Below are 27,009 nucleotides of genomic sequence, written 5' to 3'. Positions count from 1 at the left end.
GGGGCAAGTCCAGGTTTCGGTTGTCTGCTTTGTCAAATTGAGAATCATACGCTTTCTTTATTTGAAAAGAAATAATAAAACAGTGATATCTATATACAAGAATAAAAGGTGAGTTGACTCTGCATAGAAACATTGCTCAAACTTTTATTATATATTAATTATAACTTATTGGATCATTGAGTTGTGTACGGGCTTGTATTCCTTTCGGTAAATATATTGTATAAAAATAAATAAAATTAAAGCCACTTTAGCAATAGCAATAGTTCAGATATATATTAATAATTAAAAGGTAAATGATGCAATATATAAAAAACAGGCTATAGACTGCCAACTCCTGGGAATGTGAAAGAGTATAAGCATTTAGGAAGATTAGTATAAGTCATTAAAACAATTGTCAGTTCGGTACTTACATGATGCTATTTATGCAGAATATACGTGATTTATACAATAAACCGAGGCAGTGCGTAAAGTGTTGATTTAAAAGCATTTATAGTTGGCATACTTTGACACTGAGTTCAAATACTTGACAACTAATCAGTGTCAGGTCATTAGTGTGTCGGGGTTCGTGTGTCGGCTTCATTGGGGCAGTCCCCACTTAACAGGCTCCTATTATCAAAATTAGCTAAGCTGTAAAAACAATAGAACATACCTGAGTCAGGCGTTGACAGACAAAACCGGAAGTAATGAACCGGTAATCCATGGGCACGCGAACTCGTGACATTTTATAAAAGCAACAGTTTTATGTACTGAAGTGGTGGTCTTCAGTCTTTGTCTTAAAATCACATCCAAATTGGGTCAGAGAAGGATTTCGTGCCTGCCAATCGAAAAAGGATCAGCTATTTCTTTTTACCCACAATGCCCCTACGCACGGTTGCCGCCATTTTGTCACTTGATCCCAAGTTGTTTTGAGACGACCATTTTGAAAGCAGTTCTCACCCGGTATGTCCAGTAACGACGACAAGGAAGTCAACACAGTGCAGTATTCCTACGTTTGCCCGTGTTATCTGATTCAAGAGACTGGCAATGAGATTTACAATAGAAGCTTTGGAGATTCGGATACTTGAAAAATTGAGAACAGCAGCAGTCGTCGATCGCAGCGGGAGAAAAGGAACATTCCACGATCTGGTCAGGTACAGTGTTATTTTCTTGAAATAAGCAATAGCACATGTTATTCGTAATGTTTAACGTAAATAAGTAACTACTACAATACATATGAAATTTTAGACTTGATGGACCTCGGTAAACAAAGGCGTGTCGAATTCTTAGCAAGAGAGATGTATGGCTTCCTTCACTCAGCACTCGGTTAATTCAAAAACTCAATATTACTGTGATTTGGATCAGTTCACACACGATTAATATGGTTCAATGTGTTAATGAATGAAAAATCATCTTTGCAAGAAAAAAATAAATCACAAATATCTCTAGTATATTATTGCTTATGTGCTTGTTACGACTCAAAATAACTTCAAACGTATTTATAAATGCGAATATTTATTTAACAAATCCTTTTCATATTGCTTTTCATATTTGCACGTTTGAAAACAATGTAGTCGGGGATAGTGTGTCATTTTGCATTTATAGGTTAGGGATTCTCTGACCAGATTTGGTGCATTGTTTGAGTGAAATTTCAAAATTGAAATTTCACAATGTTTTCAAACTAATATTGAATATTTTTATATTATTGATTTATGAGATAATTTAGATTTGCCATCTGTTGTAAGTAGTGTTATGCTTATCATATCAAGATTTAACGAACTCTGAATGAAGAAATGTGGATTGTGTTAGTCCCACAGAAAAGGTTACGAAGAGTTTTTGATATAAAGAATATATGGGTATACAATGATGGATTGCCAACCCAAAATAGTATATGAATTTGCTGACCTGGATTCTTTTCATCTAGCATATTCTACACTTTGCAAATTCATATTTATTGTTTTTATTCGACACTTTATTGTTATCAAGAGTGCAATGTGACAAGTTCCTGACTATTTTTAATCGATTCATTTCTACGTTTCCAGCATAATGGAGGGCAGTGTTGGAAAAACTGAAGAAGGCAGTCAGGACCAACTCATTTTGACATACAAAAGGTATGTATAACCTGAACCGTCCAGTACATAATGTACATACAACAAAACCAAATAATGTAAATCTTAGGAATCAGTAAGAATGCATGGCGCATGTCACTATTCTTGTAACCTCCAACTGGAAACATGTTTCACTTATAGTTATGCATCATGCACATGTCTCCTTTCAGAAGCTTTTTGATGGGTTTGGATGAACAAGATGGATCACTTAAGAAGGTGTGGGGAAAGCGGAGGCCCACGGCTTGTACGCAAGGAAAGGCAAAAAGTTCAGAGTAAGTAAACGTATTCTAGTCATTTTACATCTTGCAGAGATTAAACATTTTAAGGAAACCTTTAAAATATCAAGTTAATTTGGATTCTTTCTGTGTACATTCAAGGAATTTCAAAATGAACACTGTTTAAAAAGTGCAATTTATCCTTTGAAAAATACAGCTTAAAAATATTATGCAGCACATTATGCTGCAGCGTTTGCTTGTGACCCCATATTCATAGCTTGTCTGGATGAATGACTCCACATTATTGGTTAAGAAAACATGTCTTTTCACAATAACGGATAAATCGTAGTTCTATACTCATAATGTGCATTGTAAGTAACATTCAGAAAATAAATTATGGCTTTCAAAGGCGAATATCTTCATGTCTCTGCACTCTATCATATAACAATAAGCTGTTCTGCGATTGAAACTTTTGATGTCAAATGCTCAGTTTATACTTTTTGATCTCTTCGCTTATCGGACATGGGGTTCAGTGTATTTCACCTCACGCAATGTTTGACCGTTTTCTTTTCTCTAGCCATGGATATCGTAGACGAATGCTTGTTTGTACTGATAGTTTGTTTTCTAAATTTCAGAAGCTGGAAAGGAGGAAGGCTGTGAAACGATTGACTGGCCGGAGGAGAAGAAGCACACAGTTCTTCCTCTCTTGGGGAAAGAGCTAACATTTTTCAAACTAGGAAGCCAAGTGATATGGGCTGGTCTACAGTGTGTTTAAGAAACATATTCTGTACTCACTGCTAATTGTTCCCTTGCTTTGCTAACTTGAATAGTCCCCATATTATTTGTTTACAAACATATTGTTGAATATAAATAAACTTTTAATGAATTTATGTTTTATTCTGTTGTTTGTCATCCTGAAGCCTTTTACCATTATGCAATTGTATAAAATACCTGATTTGTTACATGTGAGACATGAAACAACATCTTTTCCGGAGGACCGGGTAAAGGGCCGACACGAGCAAGTTTCAGGACATGGAAACTAGGTATTAAACTAGGTTGGAAACTACAACACGGAAACCAGGTTGAAACCTACAATAAACTCATACATGGAAACCAGGTTGAAACCTGCAATAAACTCATACCTGGAAACCAGGTTGAAACCTACAATAAACTCATACATGGAAACCAGGTTGAAACCTGCATTAAACTCATACCTGGAAACCAGGTTGAAACCTACAATAAACTCATACATGGAAACCAGGTTGAAACCTACAATAAACTCATACATGGAAACCAACTGGATCCCGCTTGGAGGAGTGGGTAATGAAACGAACTGGAAACCATCCTGAAATGGTGCAGTTTCAGTTGCATGGAAACAACAATGAAACTATAGGGAACTCCCTGGAAACCAACTGGAAATGTTGGTTTCCATGACGTTTCCTCTCGGTTTCAGTGTTCCGGAAACCAGCTTATTTTTGCTGTGATTAACAATGATGCATGATGAAGCCATGTGCCCATGTAAATAACAACTCTTTGCTCTGTATCACGTTTATCTGATATCATGCATATCATCACTTAGAGTACGCTGTGAATATATTATTGAGGCAGTTTACATGGTATTTATGTGTCGAAAGTTGATGTGTAAAACATTCCGTTTGCCATATCTGACAGCTTCGTAACGTATAAATACACTGTTTTACCTATCTCTGTATACATGTCTTACATGTCAAAGGGTACAGCTGCTTGTGGTCGCGTAGCATTTGATAAGCTGATTGGTGACGCGTGTATCCAATTAACTCTTTTTCAGTCTGTAACATTTTCATTGTCAGACGAGGACTTGAAACTCCTTCAGTATACGTAATGAACTACCTGTATTATCCTAGTATTTATAATTTGATCAATGGATGTCAAAACTATTCGAATCTAATGACAGCAACAGATGACATTCACTGGGTTGGCGGCGGTCTGTAAATAATCGAGTCTGGATAAGACAATCCAGTGATCAACATCATAAACATCGATCTACGTGATTGGGTTACGATGACATGTGTCAGCGAGCCTGACATCCCGATCCCCTCTTACAACAAGCATAAGTTGCTGAAGACTAATGTAACCCCGACCATGTTCGCCGGTAAAATGGGGAGTATGGAAGGTACTGGGGGGGTATTATCTCATTTCCTGATACTCTTCTTTATGGCGTAACGGCAAAGATGTAGCTTTAGCCCAGGGAATAGAAACAAAAAATCTTAGTAAAACACCTAAAGAGAAATATTTCTGTATTTGTGGTACACGATGTTACGGAGTATATTTTTATTTCTTTCATCATGTGTATGAAGAAACTATGAAACGGAAAGCTATATACGAACATTTGAAACAGCCGTGATAAGATAACAAGGGAAGCTGATAGTTAATTAGCGCTAAACTGGTAGGGAGGGTGGGCAAATGGAAGACAGGGATTGTTCATCCAGGCATGAGTGATGAGATAACAATGGTGGCATTTAACAAGGGAAATGGCAATAGAGAAATGTAAGCCAGGAATTAATCCAGGCCTTGTTAAACATTTCACAGGCTTTCAAAACACTCATAAATTTCAACAAGAATACTCTTTGTTTCTGGAATTATTTTTGGATTATTGGCTAGACAGGTTAAAAGATTAACTACAAAATTGCCATAGAATTTGAAAGCATATGCATTTTATTCTGTGCGCCTAAAACAAATGGTGATTCAGCTTCCTGTTGGATTAAGTCATACGCAGGCAAGACGAGATGCCCAGACAGGGTAGAATTAAGGTAAATATCCAAATTTTCAGGCGCGAAAGCGATGGCCCAAATCAGCGACCATAGTCTCGCCTTCAACTCTTGTGAGCAGACCAGTATGAAAGAACGTCGGGACGTATTTTAACCCCGACGTAGTTCAGTGTAGTTTACAGAGTACATGGTTGGTGGTGCCATGAGGACAGCGTTGAATGGCACTGTTAAACTGCTTGTTACCTGTATTCCAATGCCTGAAGCATGCTGGCAAAAAGGGAACGTCTGGCTACGACGAATATCAGATAAATACGAGTATAATATATTAAAGGATCAATGATGGTAATGTCACTTCAGATTTCCTAACGGAACATTACAACATTGGTTATTTCCTAAAATATGGATATTTATCCTTTACTTTTTTCACTAGCAGCTGACAGTTGTCATAATGACGAAATCACAGTATACTGAGTCGAAAAAGAAAAAAAATCTTCTCTCATTTCTTCAGGGCACTATTAAAGAACAAGAGATGGTTAAATTGTTATTACTTCATTGCTAAGATCTGTGTGATGTACTCAATACACTGACAGTGCGACAATCAGTTCCATTAGGCTACACCGCCGTTCCAAAACATGAGTATACAGAATGTCAAGTCACAAGAATAAAAATGTTTATGGCCGCCCCGCGCATTCACCACTGCCAAACACCGTCTCCTCATCGACTGCCTGAACACGTGGTTGGGGATTCTGCGTCATTGCTCTTGCAAGGCAGCGCCAAGTTCCTGCAAATTCTGAGGCTGGTTCCTAAGACCACGAAGCCTTCTCCCAAGTGCATCCCAAACGTGCTGTATTGGATTAAGGTCAGGGGACCTCGATGGCCAGTCCATGACGTTGATTCCGGCGTTTTGAAGGAAATTTCGTGTCAACATCGCGGGTGCGGCCGAGCATTATCATACTGGAACTGTAGACCTGGGCCATGAGTCGCCATGAAAGGAACGAGTTCAGGGATGAGCGCCTGGTCGCGGTATCCGTTTCCTCGGTTGACCACAGGAAGCACCCCGCCCCAAATCTGTCGACTTCCCATACACAAACATTGGGCATACCGTTCACGACGTCGTCTCCAGTCTATGCCTGTCGTCCGCGAATGTGAGGGTAAACCTGGATTCATCGCTAAATACGACTCGATTCCAGTCTCTCTGGGTCCATCGGAGGTGACGTTGGGCCCACAGCAGACGTTGACGTTGACGAAACGGCGTCAATATTGGCCCACGATATGGACGTCGAGAGAGGAGATGGGCAGCCCGCAACCAATTTCGAATGATCTGTGAGGACAGTCGACCTCTAAACATCGATTTGATTTGGACGATTTGACGGTCTTCTCCTCGTGATGTCACACGTACACGACCCGACCTTGGGCAATCAGAAGTGATGCCAGTTAGTTGTAGATGACCTCACAAGTCATACACAGTACAACGGCTGCATCCCATTGCACTTGCGATGTCAATAACTGATATTTCCGCTTGCAACATGCCAACGGTACGTTCACGCTGCACATTTGACAATCGTGACATTTAAAGTACCGTTAGAACTGTGGTTTAAAACTTGTTTTTTAATTCTTGAGACAAATGCAAACACGTGCAAATGAAGAAAACTTCGATGCGAAGATCACGTGATCGACTGCACGTGCAAAACCTGATCTGGCACTAATGTCATTTGCTTGACCAATGGATGGGTTTGAGTGAGTTTTGCTAACTTTGCTAGAGTCGAAAGATAGGGATTCCATTTCGAATACATAGATGTATCATCAGAGCAAAAATATTCATTATTTATAAAAATTACATTTGTAAAGCTTCTTTTTTGACTCGGTATATTTCATTAACTCGATACCTGTTCGTATTTGAGCTCAAGATATTTTGGGGAGGCATTTTGTTTCATTTTGTGTTGTGCAGATATCACTGGCAAACGTATAATGTGTGCAAAATCATTTCTTCTCTGCTGTTTGTCAAATAGGGACGAGATATATTCAGTTTGTAAAGCAGAATCATTACACTCATGTTTCAACAAAGGCATACAAGGGAGCAATTGAGTTTGGATTTACGCCGCGCTCAGCAATATTCCAATATTCCAACTATATGGCCACGGTCTGCACATAATCCAGTCTGGACCAGACAGTCAATTGTTCAACAGCATGAGAATCTATCTGCGCAAAGTGGGAGCCGATGACATGTGTCAACCATGTCAGCAAGTATGACCACCCATCTCCTTAGTCGCTTCTTACGACAAGCATGCATATTAATAGTTGCCTTTTGTGGCATGCTGAAGACCTATTCCATGCCGGATCTTCCCAGGTCAGACATACAAGAGTTTAGGAAATAAAAATGCAAAGACTTTGCAAACATAACATTTCTATAATTTTGAATTAATCAAAATCTCATAAACATCAATTAATCCTAATTGCCCTTCCAAATTGACACGAAGTGTTCACATATATCTCCGCTTGATGGAATAATCATGACTAATTTTTAACAGATTGTGGATACAAATCCATCCAGAAAATTTCATATCGGAACTCACATAAAAGCTTAACCTAGCTAGGGTTAGGAAAAGACCATTTTCTTAAAATGCCATCAAAACGACATCGTAACAGTATTGGTAGAACATCAATTCTGACCACGTAAGTAATTGTGGTCATGCTGGTTTGTTAGGACAAAAACTAAGCCATGTATAAAGCTTCTGCTGCTCCACTATATAGAAGGATTCAACAACCTGGTATTACTTTGTACATACTTACAACGATCACATTTAGGACCTTTCCATCTAGATGCGCATCCTTTCACGCATGTTCCGTTTGTTGGAAAACACGACGTTCCTTCCAGACAATGACCACAAGTTTCACTGCAGTTTTCGCCATAAGTACCGATGGGACACTCTGGAATATGAACACAGGAATAACATTGCATCCATAAGAATGAACATCATGCCATTAAAAAAAACACAGTAATATAATATAACGTTATCTTACGACTGCACAGTATGTCAGCAGGTGTCTATCACTATTCCATTTGCTGTATTTCAGAAAAGCAGAAGCCGAGAGCTCGCAACAGAAATTCGTCATGACTGTGTCAGCTTTAGCGATCCATAGCCATCTGTGTGCAGAGAGTAGGGTCAAGGGTTTTAGCTAAGGTGATCCTGCCCAAATTGTGACGTTTTTAGTTAGTCTGCAATGGTCAGTTACACATGTCCTAAAGTTTAATTGCTCATTGTTTTAACATCAGTAGGGTTTAGTTACAACGTTTCCTATTCACAAGATGGCGATACCTGTTGAGATTCCATAGGGGAATTGATCCCCAGCATTGTATTTTCGTACAAGGTGCGCTAATGCATCAGGTGTACAACCTGACCTTGTTAACACGGTATATCGTTGAAGGTAGAAGGTATTCAAAATGTCAATCACTGGATTGTCCAGTCCATACTCGAATAGTCACAGACCACTTCACAGACACACAAAGAAAGCAGTGAAGCACCCCCGACACATCTCACGATTGGATGAGCCCCGATCTCTCTTTGGAGCATATCTGGGACATGATTGGTCGTCATGTGCAGCAAAGAGATTCTCCTGTAGATAGTGACATTAAACCACAACCAAGAAAGAGACTTACTGGCGTGACAAGTTGGTCCGGCCCACCCGGTTCCGCAGCCGTTACGACATTCCCCTGTGCTTGTGTCACATGCCTCTCCACCACGACACCTACCACAACGATGAACACAGTTCCTTCCGTACGTTCCATTGCAGGCTGAAACACGACGAAACTACATGTACAAAGATTTCATGTATCTTTTTTCAGTCAGCATTTATTGCCATCGAAACCATTTACTTGGTTTAAAACAGGGAGCACAACGTGTCGAAATTCACTTCGCGCAGAATGGCCCCTTGGGTATTCTGACGCCATTTCTCTATACTGATTCACTGATATATGTAAAAACGTTCAAAGCGGAGTTACAAACCAAATGATTGTCAGCTAGCAAAATGTTTATTGACGTCTGCATAAAGGTATAAGCCGCATAATCGCATACGTGTTTCAAATGTATTGATTGCATTCTTCATAAAATGGAAGACATGGAGCACGTTTCTCAAGATACAGGCCTGGGATAATCGAGTATTATTCACCCTGGTCTATTCGTCGCCATGATGTTGCTGGGGCATGCAACCAAACACAATCAATGAATAGTTGTCATGAAATGGCATCTGGGATAAAAAAAACCCAGAAACAGTCAAATGGCTCATTCTAGGTGAAAACGCATCTTTTCCTTATGGACAAGATTCCCCAATACCTTGCTGACAGTCACTTCCGGCGTAACCGCGCTGGCACCCCGACGTGCACGTGCCGAACACGTGATCACACACTTCCAAAGTTTCAAAACATCGGCAGCGGGAGTTGCAATCTTCTTTGCCGAATGTGTAGTCGGCACAAGCTGGATAAAGTGATACACATTTGATAAATAATCACACCCAACACAGTGAGAACAGTCCATTGAATGGAGCCACTCCTCTATTAAGCACAACATTACAGCAGACATACATTACATTACATCTAACTAAAATACACCGACATTTACATGCACGATCCATTTACATGTGATATCTTCATAACCAGCAGACTATCGGTGGTATACTGTCCCGGTCACGTGATAACAAAAAAGATAAAAGATGGTGCTTAATGTTTCCCTGCCAGATGCCGGTCATTAAGGATACAAATACGGACTGTTCGGCTCGGATTGTGTCCGACATGTTGAGCTGGGCATGTGTCAGTGGGCAGTGCTATTCAGCCGCCAGTGTAGACACATATCCACACAACCAAAAAATGAATGCTTCATAACTGACTTAATTATAATTACAGACGAATGTAGTGAATAAACCAAGTCTTGATTTCCGGTTATCCCCAAATTTAAAAAATGACTTCAAGGATGATATGCTGAAGATATCTTCAAGCCCACTTGAATACTTCAAGAGTAACTGGTTGACTAACTTACTGAATATCTCCACCTCACACACTGTAATGGGCTTGTGGAGGTTCATGATACCCACATATCGGCCGGCAACAGGTTTGTCACATGTGAAAGACGTCTCGTTACTGTCGTAGCGTAGCATCGTGCATGGCACTGACCAGAAGAGACTGTCCTGAAAGTCACTCACGTACAATCCCCATGTTCGGACGGACACGTTGCCTACAAAACATAACAGGATGTAACGGTGAAATAATAAACATGACGCAGTAGTTGGCGACGACGACGGCGATGCTGATGATGTTAACGACAACGTTGATGATGAGGAGGAAGAGATCATGGCAGTGACGGCACCGGGAACAAAGATCAGTTCTGTTTGAAATATAGATACATAACGACTCGGTCCTGTTCATGGCCATCCATGAGAAACTAGTGCCTAGTATATACATTTTGTTATGAAAAAATATCCTGTTACCAATTCGACGGTACAGCATCGATTTAAGACGGGTTAAATGTCACGGCACTGAAACATTGTCCTCCCCACACAGAACCTGAAGTCTTCAAGAATTTCAACTGGGTCATTTTTATATGTTGGCGATAACGCTGGAAACTCTAGGCTGATAATTTATGAAAAGATCACACCCCACCAATGATTTATATGTTTTCCTGCATGGTATTGAAACCACTTTATCGTTCAAACAACAACCCTTACCATGTCGTCACTTTAGAACGTTTTCTAAATTGTAATGTAGAAGGTTTGGAGTAAAACTATTAAATATAGTTCATCAGAACCGAAAACAAAATCAATCGATTGAACATCAGAATTCGTCAAATGAAGACTTGACATGTTCGAAAGCATTAAATTCACACGTGAGTTTCTTTGTTTTCAGAACATGGATACCTGCTCTTATCCTCATGCTGTAAACTGTCTGTTTTACTTGAAGATCTATCATCCATCTTCCTGTCCTGTTTGGGCGTGACGTAATACACGTAGTGACGTCACCGTCTGTAGTCACGCCCCTTTCAGCTATGTTTCCCGATACAGAAGCCGGCATGTTGAACACAATGTTCCCTGTTCAACAAAACAAAAAATAATCCCTTTGAAATTGGAAATTAAATCATAAGAAGAATATGTGAAAAATATCATCATTTCTAAGAATAAAAGAGAGCAATATATATAGGTTTTCCTTTTTCACGAAATGTTCAGTTATTTATACATCCGGAATATATTTTCAGACTGAAGGACTATTTACCAGTAATGAACATACATATCAGAAATTTGTCCTTGAATGCATTTTGATAAATCATTGTCTTATGTGACACGGAGCCTTTCTTACATAAACGTGTGATCTGTTTAAACGACAACTTCACACACATGTTTCGATAAGCTCAAAGACTTACTTCTTTGGCAAGTTTCTCCTGACCACCCTTCTGCGCACCCGGAAGAACATCGTCCTGTGACGTCATCACAGTTCGCGTTCTTGAAACAATGACACTGGAAAATACAGTTCTGTCCAAAATGGCCATTTGCACACCTTCCTGAAACATTTAAGAATAGAACAGCTTGTCAACTCACATACAAATTTAATATCAGTGTTTGAAAACCTGCAGCTTCAAAGGGCCCAGAACCAAGAAAAACGTTGTTGGTCCTGATAAAAATGTGTGGCCCTATATTTTAGCTACAGTTTAACTATTTCCAAGCAAACAAAAATGTGACAAATTATGACAATTTTCTGTAAAATAAAACTCTTAGTTGCTGTGGATGTAAAGACTGTCGGACCTGTGAATCTGTGGAGTGCTTTTCAGTCGTCTTCGGACCTAAGGGCCGACTTCAATTGCGAACGCTGTTTAATAGCATACCTATCTATTATCACTGATTTCAGTCCTTTCCCTAATAATAATTGCTGATTGTTAGTGTCCATATAATTAGTGATTATGATTCTATATTTAAGGGATAGTGTGTTATTAAGAACGATTCTATATGCATGTATATGTTATAGTGCGTTAAAATGAACGATTCTGCATATAGAGCATAGAGCGTTATCACGAACAATTCTACACACAGTGCATGGTGCGTTATTATGATTGATTCTGCGTTAGGGAATAGTGTGTTATCAAGTACGTTTCTACATGTAGGGCATAGTGTTTTATCAAGTACGATTCTCCATGTAGAACATGGGTCTCCAGCATTGAACATTAGTGTGAAACGTAACTGGAGTCGGCTTGGTGGGCGAACACTTTAACCTTTGAGCTGTTCCACTTCCCCAGTAGCGTTACATGACCTACAATACGATCTCAAAGCTAAGCCTAGCTAATCTCAAAGGGTTGGTTTTTCTGGAAGTTCACTCCAAGATACGGTTTGAACAAGAAGATGTATCTTTGATTATACTTGAATTGGTTGTTGATAGACACAATAAGTTTTGAACGCTCCCAAGTTCAACATATGTAAGCAAATGCATTCCAAAGACCTCTAAGTGTTTGGTGAGAGTTATCTCGAATTTCTGTGTTATTGAATATGCTGGAATGGGTCGGATCGGGCTGTCAGTTTAGAAAAATACTTCATTAATATGACCATGTCTGACGTCAATCGGTATTCCCCGAGGTACACAGGGATTGACCTTCCGCAGGGAAACCACCGATCAACTGTTGACAGTGTGACGCTGTACTCCCAGGGGAAATCTTGGTGTTTCAGGGAAACCAGCAATGACTCGACGTTCTGGTTAATTAATAAGTCGGTAACTACACCCCCGGCGTTATTGGGGTAGGGACGATAAGATAGCCTAGTGGATAAAGCGTTTGCTCCTTACTCCGAAGACCTGGGTTCGATTCCCCAATTGGGTACAGTGTGTGAAGCCCATTTCCGGTGTCCCCTGTCGTAATATTGCTAAAGCGGAATATAAAACCATATTCACTCAATCAGTTATCAGTAGGTAATAGTTTGACATGGGGGTGGTTGTCAATAGTGTGTCCAAGTGAGGTTTCATTCTAGCCATTAGTATTTGCTCAAATTCTTTTTAAAGTGAAACCTTCTCTTGCATACATAATTCTTCAAGTATTCACACTCTATTACTTCTTTCTCAAAGTTTGGAAGAATGATCATTTCCGGTTTGACTCATTCGGTGCTCACCGATGAAAACAGTTGAATTGTGAACTGGAGAATCTAAAGACTCACAATTTGAATCTGAAGAAGCTGATTCAGATGTTCTGTCAGACCTATCACTGGTAACTCTCCGTATGGAGGGATAGCTTAGTGGTTCAAGCGTCCGCTCCACGTCGAAGTTCGATTCCCCACATGAATACAGTGCATGACGCCTATTTCTGGACCCGGTTGTAATATCCTTTAATAAAGTTTTAATCGTTAATTATACTAGGATTAGTACATCATTGCTTATCTTCAGTTGCATAAAGCCCTTATTAAACGAATCCCTTCATTAATCCATCATTGAGCTAATGAAGGTTTGGGGTAACATTAACTCGTAATTACCCGTATCAACATGGCAGACAACATAACGTTCCATCAACTACCTATCCGAAAACTATTTTTTTCTTTTGCATTTAGAAACATATTGTCCCATTTTGTCTTGATCTGTCTGGACGTTGTTCCTTACCCCTATGCTATATTGATCTCGGTCGGTATTCTGTCCCATATCTGCTTCTTTTGGCATTAGGCATGGACTTAGTCAGTTCGCTGTTGAATACATCGATATGATCTTCACCTAGGTCTGATAGAAGTTGTATTTCCGAACTTTCAAAATTTTTACTACGATTTCTGACGACAGCCATCATGCAGACGATAGATTGGCGTTTACCCGCAATGCATGATGGATAATAATTAGGGGATTCCCCTAAGTAGTTTAATGATGAGAGCTTCATTAGAGGCATACTTAGTTAATGGGTGTTTAAATAAGGGTTTATACAAACTTATTCAAACACTTCATTAACTAATTAAACATTAAGAATTTAATCAATGATTAGTGGTTAATAGATGATTACATAATTACGCGTTGATACAACCGGGTCATGGTGTCCCCCGGCGTGGTATTGCTGGATTACGTAACCACCGTTCCTCAAAGCGACCGCAGTGCTAATCGTAACTCACATTCTCAGACTTACGACTGTTGCAGCGGTTTGATCGTTTTGCGGAACGAGGGCCTGTCATCAATGTATAAACTGTGTGAAAATATTGCAGCACAGATCCGTAACCTAGTTTCCATAACAGATGGACACTCACATTTCTTTCTAAAAAAGTATCACTTATGCTAAACAGATGACTTAGAAAATGAATTGCAAAAACTTTGATGAATGGCTTGTGAATGAAATATTATAACTGCGATAAATACAATGTTCAGAGAACTTTACTTTCGTGAGGTAGTCTTTCAATAAACTATCAGGAATATCTCCAAAATGAGTATAACCTGACCGCAGAGCATTACCCAGACAGATGTTCTGCCATGTTGGAATGTACAATACGTGTACGTACAATACGTGTATCAGTATGCTGTCGCTATGGTTACCTTCAGTATTGTATGCACACGTTATAACAACTGAAGATTTCGCGATGTCCTGTTAGAAATACTAATGGTGCGTTCTGTTTTGAGAGCCAAGTGAGATAGAGGGATAGGAATACATATTCAATTTATACATATTTAGTTAAATGTAATTAGGGGAAATGTATATGTTCAATGTGTGCAGCACTAGTTAAATTGAGATTGAAAAAGTGAATACCAATTTAGTGTGTGCAGCACTAGTTAAATGGAGACTGTTGAAGTGAATACCTATTTGGTATATGCGGCACTTGTTAAATGGAGATTGAGGAAGTGAATACCCGTTTAGTTTCTGCAGCACTAATTAAATGGAGACTGAAAAAGTGAGCACCTACTAAGTGCCTGCGGCACTAGTTAAGCGGAGATTGAGAAAGTGAAAACCTATTTAGTGTATGCAGCACTAGTATTTGGAGACTATGGAAGAGAATGGCTGTTTAGGGTATGCAGCACAACTTGAATGGATATTAATGAAGTGAATAGCTATATGGCGTATGTAGCACTAGTAAATGAAGACTGTGGAAGTGAATACCTGTTTAGTGTATGCAGCACAAGTTACATGGAGACTGAGGAACTGAATACCTATTAAGTGTCTGCAGCACGAGTAAATGGAGACTGTGGAAGTAAATATCGGTTTAGTGAATGCAGCACTAGCTACATGGAGATTGGGGAAGTGAGTACTTATGTAGTATGTGCTACATTAGTTACATGGAGATTTAGGAAGTGGATGCATATTTAGTGCACGCAGCACTAGTTACAGGGAGAATGAGGAAGTCAATGCCTGTTTAGTGCATGCAGCACTAGTTACAGGGAGACTGTAGGTTATGCATACATATTCAGCGTGTGCATCATTAGTTAGATGGGAATTGAGGATATGAATGCATGTTTAGTTAAATGTTGATTTCAGAATATGAATCCATATTCAATGTTTACATCTTTAGTTAAATGTACATTGAGGGAAATGAATACATATTGAATGTATACATCATTAGTTCAATGGACATTGAGGGATATGATTACATATTAAATGTTTACATCATCATATTAAATGGAATGTGAGGGACGTGAACACATAGACAGTGTGTATCATCATTAGTTAGCCTGAGAGATATGAGTAACTAATAAGAGATTAAGTGATATGAGCTATCTACAATGCTGTACGTACGTTCTTCTAGAGTAGCCCTCCATGCCATGCATCCCAGCAGGACAATATACAGGTACACGGTACAGTCCATCACGACACTGTGATCTCTCTCACACCATCATTATCTGTACAACATCCAACATAAATAGAGAAGCCATGGGTCTGTCTGTCTGTCTGTCTGTCTAACGCCCTCAAGAATATTCCAGCTATATGGCGGCGATCTGTAAATAATCGAGTCTGTTCTGGACAAACCAGTCATTTACATCATAAACATCGATCTAAGGATATAAGATATATAAGATGACGTGTCAACCAAGTCAGCGAGCCCTACCATCCGATCGCCCATGCATACAAGCATGCAAGCATGTGTTGATGAAGACTGACCTTGACCTTCAAGGGTATGTGCGCATAACGTATAAGTAATTTTTAGTAAAGAAAAAAACATGCTCTTCATCAAATAATAACAATATCTATTAAGAATAATATTCTTCATGAGTTACATAAGACTAGAAAAGGCATTCTCTGGAGTTTCATGCCGGTTTTACTTCACACAGTGACAGAGTGCAAATTGTTCACTTGTACGTGGTCCTGTATTAGTCTGCATGATTGTTCACAACGCCTGTACGTGGCCCAGTGATAGTCTGCAAGATTGTTCACAACGCCTGTACTTAGTCCTGTGATTGTTCACAAAGCATGTGCGTGGCCCTGTGAAAATCTGCAAGATTGTTCACAACACCTGTATGTGGCCCTGTCATTGTTCACAACGCATGAACATGACCCTGTGATAGTCTGCAAAATTGTTCCCAACGCTTCTACGTGGCCCTTCGATAGTCTGTAAGATGGTTCATGAGGCGCACAGTGACGGAGTCTTCAGTATACCTAAAGCAAAACTCCCGTCCAGTGAGTGAGAGTAAGTGAGTATATGTCTTTAGCCTGCTTTTAGCTATATCACTGCGAGAAAACCAGAAGAGGAGGTGGGAATTTGATATAGTCTGTATCAAAGTAGACCAAAGTATAGTCTGAGAATTACTCATGTACATTCTCTTAAATTAGAAGGGACAAATGTTTTCTAGACTTCATGATGGTTATCATCTCGGCTGGTTCTTATTGAATAAAAATGCATGTTTTCAGCCCTTGTTGCTTAGGGCGTGTGTTGGTGTCACCGTTAAGACTTTCCGGTGAAGGACAGAGCCAGGAGGTAAACAACGTTGTACTTTGAGACCACTACCCTTGTGTTATGAATCTATACAGTCGGCGAGGACAGGGCTGTATATACACTGTATACAACGTGTGGGGAAGACAATGGTCACAAATAAAACATACACGTTGTACCAAGCCTTGTATGTTATTCGTACGTGGGAATTATTTATATCCATTAAACACTTGCATTGGTCCGCAATAAGCGTTTAGTACATCCCTGCGGCGATATGGCATGATCGTAACCAGACAGTTACTAACATTCAACGTATATATGTACAAGAGACAAATGACAGCATTATATAACTTACCCACTTCACCAAAACTGTGTGCACCGTGGACGTCGTCTCGCGATCAAAATACACATTTGGACTGTTGAAGAAGCTTGAGGGATTGCCCGTACTGACTGCATACAGTACCATTGTGGTATATAGTCACAAAGTGTATGAGTAGCAGCGTGCATACAGGTACCTCAGATCATGTATTTGACGGTGACCTCGGCAGGCCTGAACAAAAGAAGCTCTTCGGACCTGAACAGCTTGCATGCTTTCGTTTGTATAGCGGTCGCCGGGGTAAATGCCATGCAGGGTATTTTGAGTGTTGAGTGTTGTTTGTTGTTTGTTAGTCGGTTTACTGCCAGAAGTATTACCATTTGCTACCACCAAACTGCAGTTTGAGATGGAAGTCTTGTAAAAACAACAAAATAGAAACAAATATCACAACTTTTAAATTCTGGGGTAAGTTTCTGTAGTAGTATGTAAACAAAAACAAACTCCATGAGTGTATATCTCTGATCCTCAATATTATTATGTAGCGAAATAACAACATTTTATACGGTTCAAAAACAAAATAAGAAATTATGAAATTTCAAATTCATTGCATTTCTAATTATAATTCTGCAAGTATTTATTCGTTCTGGTCATCATTCCATTAACTGTTTAAAAAGTCCCACCACATGTACTTCGTATGTATGTGTACTGTATATAAGAGGAAATGTACACACTATGTATTTAAATCAACACCATTTACTGTACACTTTCTTCAGTTGAAGAACATGAAACTGTTGTAATGGAAAACGTAACATAGAAATGGAAATTACAAATATAAAAAAGATAAATAATTATGGCCCCGTCGACATATACGCCGAAGTTCGTGGCATTAAGCTGCTTCCTTAACGACTCCTTAAAGTTCTGATGGCCGTGAGTTCGAATCCCAGATTCAGTCGACTTTTTGTTACATTGCGTTTTGTTGTATTGCGTGGAGGTTTGGTTGGTTCACCGGCGAGGAGTTTCTAAATCTCGAATTGGAATCTCTCAAATGAGTACGGGCGGCAGAATTATTATATGAATGGGAATCTCCCAAACACAGATACCCTTTAAACACCATACAAAAGGGCAACTGTGTATTTTCTGCAGCACAATACACTGACGGCAGGAGCGACATGTTAGTCTAATGGTAAAGGCGTCCGCTCTTCACGCCGAAGACTGGTTCGATTCCCCACATGGCAACAATGTGTGAAGCCAGTTTCTGGTGTCCCCGCCGTGATATTGCTAAAAGGCGGCGTAAAATTAAACTCACTCACTACACTGGTAATATTGGAGTATAAGTTTCAAAGATGCTAATTTCTGAATGAAAACGTTAACTGTAAGAGTTAAGAAATAAGGAATGAGTGAGTTTAGTGTTACGCCGCTTTTAGCAATATTACAGCATATTCACGGGGAGGAACGCCAGAAATGGGCTCCAAACAACGTACCCATATGAGAATTTGAATCCAGGTTTCCCGTGTGGCGAGCGAACGCTTTAAACACTGGGCTATCCCACCACCCAAGGAACTAGGACGTACATCTTCACAGAAATGTAGATGTGTGGTGCGGAAGAGTGTTGGTGTGTGTGGACAGTTAGGAGTGCACTGATTATCATGCCTATCCTGTTTCTTCGGTATTTTTAGAATTTATAGTTTCCTGTCTTGATGTTGATTATGCTACTTCCGAGAGTAAAACTGAGAAGCTTAATCTTGATGGCATCCATCCGTTTTTTAAACAAATGCAACATGGGTGACTGAATGTTGTTTGCAGTGTCGCCTATTACTCGTGCCTCACCCACTCTCTCTCACACACGGGGCTGTGGATTGTCCTTGTGGTTAAAGCGTCCACCCGTCACGACGAAAACCCGTGTTCGGTTTCCCGCATGGTTCCACTGTGCGAAGCTAATTTTTGGTTTCCTCCTCCGTCATATTGCTAGAATATTGCAAAACGCGGCGTAAAACTGAATTCACTCACATAAACACTTTGAAACATACTTGTCTGTGCAACACAATACTTCTGCGAAACCATTACTTATCTACACATATGAAGTTACTACAAGTACAAGACACGTGAGCTAGTGTTCGTTGGTGACTCACTGAACGTATCGTGACCGGATACAACAACACGAGGAAGACACGATGCCGACCGACATCAACGCCGTAGCCACATATTACACAAATATCTCATAGCAAATCTGCAACTTCTAATAATAGCTTTACATACATGAATATTTCAGTTTAAAAATCCAATTAGATCTAGATCTGTAAATGATGAACTATAAATTATTTCGTACATACAAAATAATTCACTCAAATTGTCTTTCAGCGGTAACAGCCGGGTTGGTATGTGACAGGACAAAGGGGGGTAACTCCATTAACCCACAAAATCTTTTACTCATAAAACGTTTATTTCAGAGCAGCCAATTTATACATTACTATATCTGATCTGTTATGGCAACTTCGTTTGAGCAGTATATATAACAGAAAAATTTAAAACAATGAATCCAAGAAATATATTCATGTGTTAAACTTTATTCCTCAGCAAGTTATAAGTTCAATACCTTCACCCAATCTTCTGTGTGTTGAACCGCATCTTTTTCTAAAAAATATTTACAGTACATATCAGATATCCAGTCTCTGATTGTATAGGAACTAATTACTTTTTCCTCAATGTTCACTTTCACGTCTGTAAAATACACTTCTGTTTTTGCTGATCAACACCACACTCTGCAGTATTTCAGCTACATCACAGCAATCTTTAGATAATCCAGTCTGGACCAGACAACTCAGTGATTAAGAGTGACTATTACTGGTCGAATCAGAAGGTCCGTCGTTCGAATCCCAGCATGTAACTCGGAAGTTTTGTGGCTGCTAGATTGGCGCCCAACGTGGGGCTGAGCAAGTTCGTATCAAATTTGAACAAAATAAGCCTCAGTACCCTACTACGCGGCCGGGACGTGCCTTCTGTTGATGGGGGAGTATGTAGCAAGGCGTGGAGTCATCCCAAAGATGACATCCTTACCTTGTCAGCTTGCTGCCGGGGTTTAACCTCTTTGGTCATGTGGACAAGGCGTCCGACTTTGAATCAGAAGGTCCGTCGTTCGAATCCCAGCATGGGACTCGGAAGTTTTGTGGCCGCTACAATAATATTGACCTGACTATTGCATAAATATGTATAATAAGTGCGAATGTGCAAGTATAGTTTTATGTTGCACTCAGCAATATTCTAACTATATGACAACAGTGTGCAAATGACTGAATCTGGACCAGACAATCCGCTGATCGACAGCACGAGTATCAGTCTTCTCAACTGGGAACCGATCACATGACTCAACTAAGTCCACCAACCTGACCACCTGATCCTGTTAGTCACCTTTTTCGAAAAAAGGACAGGTTACTGATGATCAGTTCTAACCTAGATATTCACGGGTCACTATGTATATCATATAGCTGTACACATGGCACCTCCATCCCCAACTGTTCATGGTCTAGTCTCAGGACTGCCATGCATGCCCTCCCTCCCTGTTTATGTATCATGTTGTCATGGCCCTCCTTCACATACATAATCAAGTACATGTACAAGCCCCTTCATTGTGTTCAATTTCATAACTTTTCAAATGATGTTACAAAAATATAGAACAGGGCCATCTATCCATAACACTGGTGTATTCTTCCCCCTCACCAGAATAAATGATCCTACTATAGTACTTGTTCCCACAAAACCTTTATTTTATAAATCCCTCCCAAAATGCGCCCATATATATGATATGTATTGGTTACATATGACTTTTACATGTTCTTCTTTCCCAAATTACAATTACAACAAAGAAAGTGTTTCATTTAGGTGCCGTCATGGTGTCCAGCTCTATTAGACACAATCAAATGTAATGTTCTAATTTTACATATTACTGTCATATCTGTAATCAGTATGAATGTGACCCCATGAAGGTCCGGGGTAGAATAGGCCTTCAGCAACCCATGCTTGCCATAAAAGGCGACTATGCTTGTCGTAAGAGGCGACTAACAGGATCGGGTGGTCAGGCTGTCAGACTTGTTTGACACATGTCATAGGTTCCCAACTGCGCAGATCGATGCTTATGTTATTTAACACTAGACTGTCTGGTCCAGACTATTATTTACAGACCGCCGCCATATTGCTGGAATATTGCTGAGTACAGTGGAAAACTAAACTCACTCACTCACTACTCTTTTTTTAAATTAAGATTACAAAGAAGAAAGTATTTCACTAAGGTTCAGTCATGGTGTACACTGCATTCTTAGCAGCCTATTGAGTGAAGTGTGAGGTCCACGAATAGCTAAAATGGTAGATAAGCATTCCAGATCTTCATGAGTAAATAACAATACATATGAGGTTAAGAATAACTTGATAACTGTGTAAGAATCTACATTAAAATGTTGTTCTAAGCAACAAACAAACATTTACTATCCATAAAATTGTATGCTTCTTTATCGACTGAAAATGGCCCTTAATTCCCACAACAATGGTGGGCAAAAGCCCATAAACATAAATTTCCTTCCAAAACACTGAGTTTATTTCAGGAGGATGGTAAACAGGATCTAAGATGTGTCTTGACACTGTCATCAAGAGCAAAAAGATTTAACATGTCTATTTCCAGGGGGTGCATGTGACCTGGAATAACCAGTGAATGCAGAGGCTGCCCAAGATCAACTGAGGTCAACTGCTTCAAGGTAGCAACACATATCTTCTGGTCATCACACCCAACCCTTGCCAGCCCAACACACACAGTATCCTCTGACAGAGCTGAAACATCCACAACATGCCATCAATGAAACATGGAACTAGAGTCCTGAAATTAGCTTCATTAGTAGTGAGTGAGTGAGTTGGATTTTACACCACTTTTAGCACCGTTCCCTAAATATCATAGTGTGAGCACCAGAAATGGGCTTCACATATTGTGCCCATGTGGAAAATCAAACACTGATGTTCGACCTGACATGCAGACGCTTTAACCACTTGGCTACCCCAATGACCCACTTCATCAACAGACCCTTAGATCCACATGCATGTCGGTATTAATGACTAGCAGGGACTCAGACAATGACCAAGGACATATCACAACACATTGTATTTTTAATTATATGAAAAATAATATATTATATAGCATATGTGATGCATATAAAACTGCCATGAAGGGATCTGAACTACAGACTCTCTGATTCCTCACATTCGAACAATGTGTGTAGCCCATTTCTGGCGTCCCCTACCATGATAGTGTTGGATTATTGATAAAAAGCATGTAAAACTAAACACACTCACTCACTCTTGTGAGTAAGTAGTCTAGGGGTTAAAATGTTCACTCAACATGTCGAAGACCGTGGCTCAATGTCTCACATGGGTACAATGCGTGAAACCCATTTCTGGTGTGTGCGCTGCCATGACTATAGTGTAACATTGCTAAAAGTTTCATAAAACAATACTCACTCATACACTCACTCATTCGTGAACATAATTAAGTGTTCAAATGTTTTATTGTACATTATCCCCCTCCACAATGTGTTGGGCCAGTGGTTTACTCTATGTCCCATCAATGTTCTAGCACAAAAAGCAGCACAAGCCAGGGCATGTTCAAGAACCCTATGTGCACAGTGCACACACGCACACGCGCGCACACGCATGCACGCCAAAAGCATGTCAGAACAGCCATGATAAGATGTTGTACACATACGATACGGTAGGCAGCATGTGTGTATCATGTGAAAGGCTCACCAAGATCCTGTCCTCCCTCCTCTCCCTTCCGCTGCACAATCTCCAGAAGCTGCTCAGCTGCCTGACTCACAGACATAAACCGTGGGGGCTCAAATATCTTGTTTCCCCTGAAACAGACAGACATGAATGTTGGTATTTTATAAGCATTTCTTCTCATCACACATTTCTCAATATAAGATAACAATATTTAATGCTAAAACATGATAATATATGAATATGTATATATGATTATGTAGGTCAATTTTTGAAACTCATATAAAATTGTATGTTTTCTACAGCTACAATACTCACTTCATCAGGTTTTCAATAGTCTGTTCTTTCATTTTTATATCTGGAATAAAAGACAAATAGTGTGGCATATAATGTTATAGACAGAGTTACTGTATCTAGATGACAATCACATCAGACAAGGTAGTAGGTGTAGCGAGAGGATCTCTGCTTAAAACTTACTTCGAAAAGCCTAGGTTCAATTCCCCACAGGGGTAGAACATATGAAGCCCATGTCCTGCTGTAATGTTACTGGGATATTATTACAAAGAAAAATGAGTTAGGCATTACAGTCACCACAGAACTGTTATGGTAGTTCCATATTAAGCTCGAACATCATGACCTATTCAAACACAGAAGCAGAAAACCTCTAAGCCCCAAATGACCACATAGTTTGGACAAATTTCTTTCACAGAAGAAATCACACTATGGAGTTTCGGGTGAATCTGGCTGCAGAGAATCACTACTGTAGGCCCAAAAGAGTTATGTCCCTTACAACATGGCATTCTCAGCACAAGCTGTGGAGCTACATACTAGTACATCAAAGTACACAATATGTAAGAAAAAACAAGTATAAAAAACAACTTGAGTAAAATTGTGAAACAACATTAAACATGTAATAAAATAATACCATTCACTATCAAATGAAGAGGAAATTATGTGCAAAGGAAATCTGTTAAATATAACCAACTGTCATGGTACTTCTAGGCAAGAACATTTGATTTCAAACTCCTAAATGATAAAAGTAAAGAGAGGAGAACTGAAAGGTGGTGCTGGCAATCAAGTAACATAAAGGACTGAAAGATGTCCCTTAGAACACCATATCATCATGACTGTAGTCCAGCATAATTTTGTAAAATGATAAAATGGATCAAATAAACTGCTGGTTATTGCAGACAGTTGTCTTGCTTTTCAAGAGTATAAAAAATAGAAAGTGGATACCAATAACACATTATTCACACTGTAAATGTAATGCAAACCAGGTGTTCAACCTTTTGCTCAAAGTATCTACAATAATCAGTTATGAGGCATAGATTTATTTCAATAATTTCTTTAGTAAATCTTATATATATTTTCAGAGCCTGTGTAATTACCCAGTAGACACAAGGTGTGCATCCCCCTGTCTCTGTTGATGGCGATCTTGTCATAGAAGCTGTCTGGTCTCCAGGTGTCCGTCCAGAACACAATCGACACTGCCTCACCATAGTTGTATAACTAGAAATTACAAAACCTCTTCCACTAGAATTGCAAGAGAAGTGTAAACCAATGATATATGAACACAGGTGATACTTAAGTTTGTAATAAAACCTACTGCACTGTCACAAGAAGAAATGAAGGACCTGTGTACAACATTTTATCAAAAATACTTTCTGGTGATAAGAAATATTTGAACATGCAGTGATCATGCTGACTGTATGTCAGCTTTACCATTAGCATTTTAATGCTTGTAGTTAACATTTCCTGACTCGCTTTCTTACATGTCAATGTGACAGTGATGAGAGAGCAATCTATCAAATTCTAGGTGGTACTGACCCCTGAAGATTCAGGCTAGAATTGATCTTGTTGTAAGAGGAAACTAACAGAACTGGGACGACAGACTTGCTGATTTGGTTGACACATGTCATCGTATCCCTATTGTGTAGACTGATGCTCATGCTGTTGATCCCTGGATTGTATGGTCCAGGCTCAATTGATTACAGACCATACAGCTGGAGTGATGCTTAGTTCAGCGTACTCACTCACTAGGTGGTACTTTGAAGTTTGCTTCTGTAGAACTGTACTAACTTTGCACATGAGCCTAGATCAGCAGCCACTATCTTCCATGCTTACTCTCAAACACTCACTACAGCTGGTGAGTAATTACTCTATTATGACAAATCATTAATTTTGCCACAATTAGCATGACGTATCAGGGTTAAGAGCAAGTGAAGCACCTGCAAGAGCAAGTGAAGCACCTGCAAGAGCAAGTGAAGCACAATTCATTTGCCAATACACATCCCCCAAACACCACTAATTACAAACATCCCTCAATGGGCACCATGCTACACCAACACATTTATCTTCACCATCTCACACGATCACTCACCTGCAAACCACAGCAACCAACAGCATTCATGATGGAGGCATTGTGGATCACTCGGTATTGTATTCCCTTCTCAACAGCTCGCAGGATCAGGTCAGTGTGGGTTGTTGCTCTGTAAACAAAGAATCACATCACAAACCTTGTATTGTATGGACCATTCCAACTAATTCTAAAAATATCATAAAATATTTTGGTTGTAATACATAAAACAAACATATAATAAATATGAATATTATTTGAAAAGTAACCGTATAAAGTCTCAGCTTTAGGTCTAGAGAGTGAAATTATGCCAGATCAGTCAAGTGACTGACAACTGGCACTAACACTGTTTTCAATACTGATGCCGACATATTTACTACTTTATCTCTGTTGACTAACTTTCTCACAACCCTATCAGAAGACAAACATACCAGAATAAAAATCTTTATATTTAACTATAACAGTATACTTTGCATCATTCAACAAAATTATTCTGATTTAAGAGGACTAGCTGTATGTGACTGAATGAATGAGCACTATAGTGTCATATAAACATGACAGAAATGGTAATGATAAGAGTGCTTCATATTTTTTTATCCACTGTTGACAGTGCTTCAATATATATATTACCCAAGAGGATCTCCAACCACCAGAAACGCTACATCTAACTTGTCGGTGCCATCCAACAACTCATCTGTAATCAGAGATAACAAATCTTAAAAATACATAGCTTTGTACTAATCAAGTGAAAATTCATTTGGAAAGTGAAAACAGTAAAACTATTTCTTGATGAACAAGGCATTTGAAATTTACCTGACTGTTGCTCAACCATGTCTCTGTCAGCTAGAATTATTTTTCGTCCATAATACTCCTCCTGAAAATGTGCGTTGTTACATCATTTTAGTCTGCGATTATATTACGTACAGAGGTAGAGTATATCTGGGAACTCAACACTGTACAGTTGTCTTAAATTACAGTTAATGGTAACGATGTTCTAGCAAAACAGTTCAAGAAAGAAACAACCGGTAAAACGAACGGAATATTGTGACGGCAATGGTTATCATAACGTCTTTAAACTTATGAAAATCATGTCATGTTGTAAACAACGGTAACACAATATAATGATAAAATTACAATAACACAATACAATAATAGAATAACCGTAATAATAAAATGCCAATCACACAGAACAACACAATATAAGTAACAATGTAGCCAGTATTGTTACCAATGCTTCCTTGCCTACTGTCAGGATTGATGTGTACGCTTCAAGATAAACCCTTTCAGCATTCTTAACAACTTCTAAGCCTTTGACAGTTATATCTTTTACATCTCCCAAGCCCAAACCAACTAGAAAAAACATGATCAAAGTACTAATATGAAGCAAAACAACGTCTGAGAAATAACAAGCACATGTCTAAATGACAGGAAGTTGGTTTCGAATCGTCTATATACACGACGTCGTGTATATTGTGGTACAATATACACGACTGGATAATTTCCTTCCCCGCTTTGCAAGACGCGCTGTGATTGGTAGATCGCTTGTACACCGGTTACAAGCCCTTGTGCCGTCGGAGGACAAGCGCTACATTGAACTGGGCCCTGTCTCGTATTCTATTATTGCAATATTATATTTTTGGTTCTCGAATGTCTTTTTAAATAAATTATCAGTTACATATTATTCCCAATCAAGATA

At 39.3% G+C, this 27,009-nt stretch overlaps 3 protein-coding genes across 3 annotated transcripts in view; 1 reads left to right on the top strand and 2 right to left on the bottom strand.

Annotated features, from left to right (window-relative positions):
- Window positions 1-15,787, bottom strand: part of LOC137291592 (protein draper-like) — a 29,143-nt gene extending 13,356 nt beyond the window's left edge. The window contains exons 1-7 of the mRNA XM_067822973.1: window positions 15,756-15,787; window positions 11,451-11,588; window positions 10,951-11,121; window positions 10,077-10,271; window positions 9,378-9,518; window positions 8,705-8,839; window positions 7,837-7,974 (exon numbers count right to left, since the gene is read on the bottom strand). Coding sequence (XP_067679074.1) covers window positions 7,837-7,974; window positions 8,705-8,839; window positions 9,378-9,518; window positions 10,077-10,271; window positions 10,951-11,121; window positions 11,451-11,588; window positions 15,756-15,783 — 946 coding nt within the window. The 5' untranslated portion in view covers window positions 15,784-15,787. The remainder of the gene's footprint in view (window positions 1-7,836; window positions 7,975-8,704; window positions 8,840-9,377; window positions 9,519-10,076; window positions 10,272-10,950; window positions 11,122-11,450; window positions 11,589-15,755) is intronic.
- On the top strand, window positions 942-3,030 carry LOC137291598 (uncharacterized). The gene is made up of 4 exons (XM_067822982.1): window positions 942-1,130; window positions 2,019-2,087; window positions 2,255-2,356; window positions 2,935-3,030. Exons 1-4 carry the CDS (start codon window positions 1,024-1,026, stop codon window positions 2,957-2,959), a joined length of 303 nt encoding a protein of 100 aa, XP_067679083.1. The 5' UTR covers window positions 942-1,023; the 3' UTR covers window positions 2,960-3,030.
- A 3,837-nt stretch (window positions 15,788-19,624) lies between the features above and the next one.
- Window positions 19,625-26,785, bottom strand: LOC137290693 (diphthine methyl ester synthase-like). The gene is made up of 8 exons (XM_067821775.1): window positions 26,542-26,785; window positions 26,127-26,187; window positions 25,944-26,007; window positions 25,338-25,446; window positions 24,346-24,466; window positions 23,276-23,315; window positions 22,985-23,091; window positions 19,625-22,018 (listed from the first exon to the last, which is right to left on the bottom strand). Exons 1-8 carry the CDS (start codon window positions 26,674-26,676, stop codon window positions 21,792-21,794), a joined length of 864 nt encoding a protein of 287 aa, XP_067677876.1. The 5' UTR covers window positions 26,677-26,785; the 3' UTR covers window positions 19,625-21,791.
- Between the last annotated feature and the right edge of the window lie 224 nt (window positions 26,786-27,009).

Source organism: Haliotis asinina, chromosome 7 (assembly GCF_037392515.1).
Source record: "Haliotis asinina isolate JCU_RB_2024 chromosome 7, JCU_Hal_asi_v2, whole genome shotgun sequence".
Lineage (NCBI taxonomy): Eukaryota > Metazoa > Mollusca > Gastropoda > Lepetellida > Haliotidae > Haliotis > Haliotis asinina.
The sequence above is the reverse complement of the archived record's forward strand: the minus strand, read 5'-3'. Positions and strand labels throughout refer to the sequence as shown.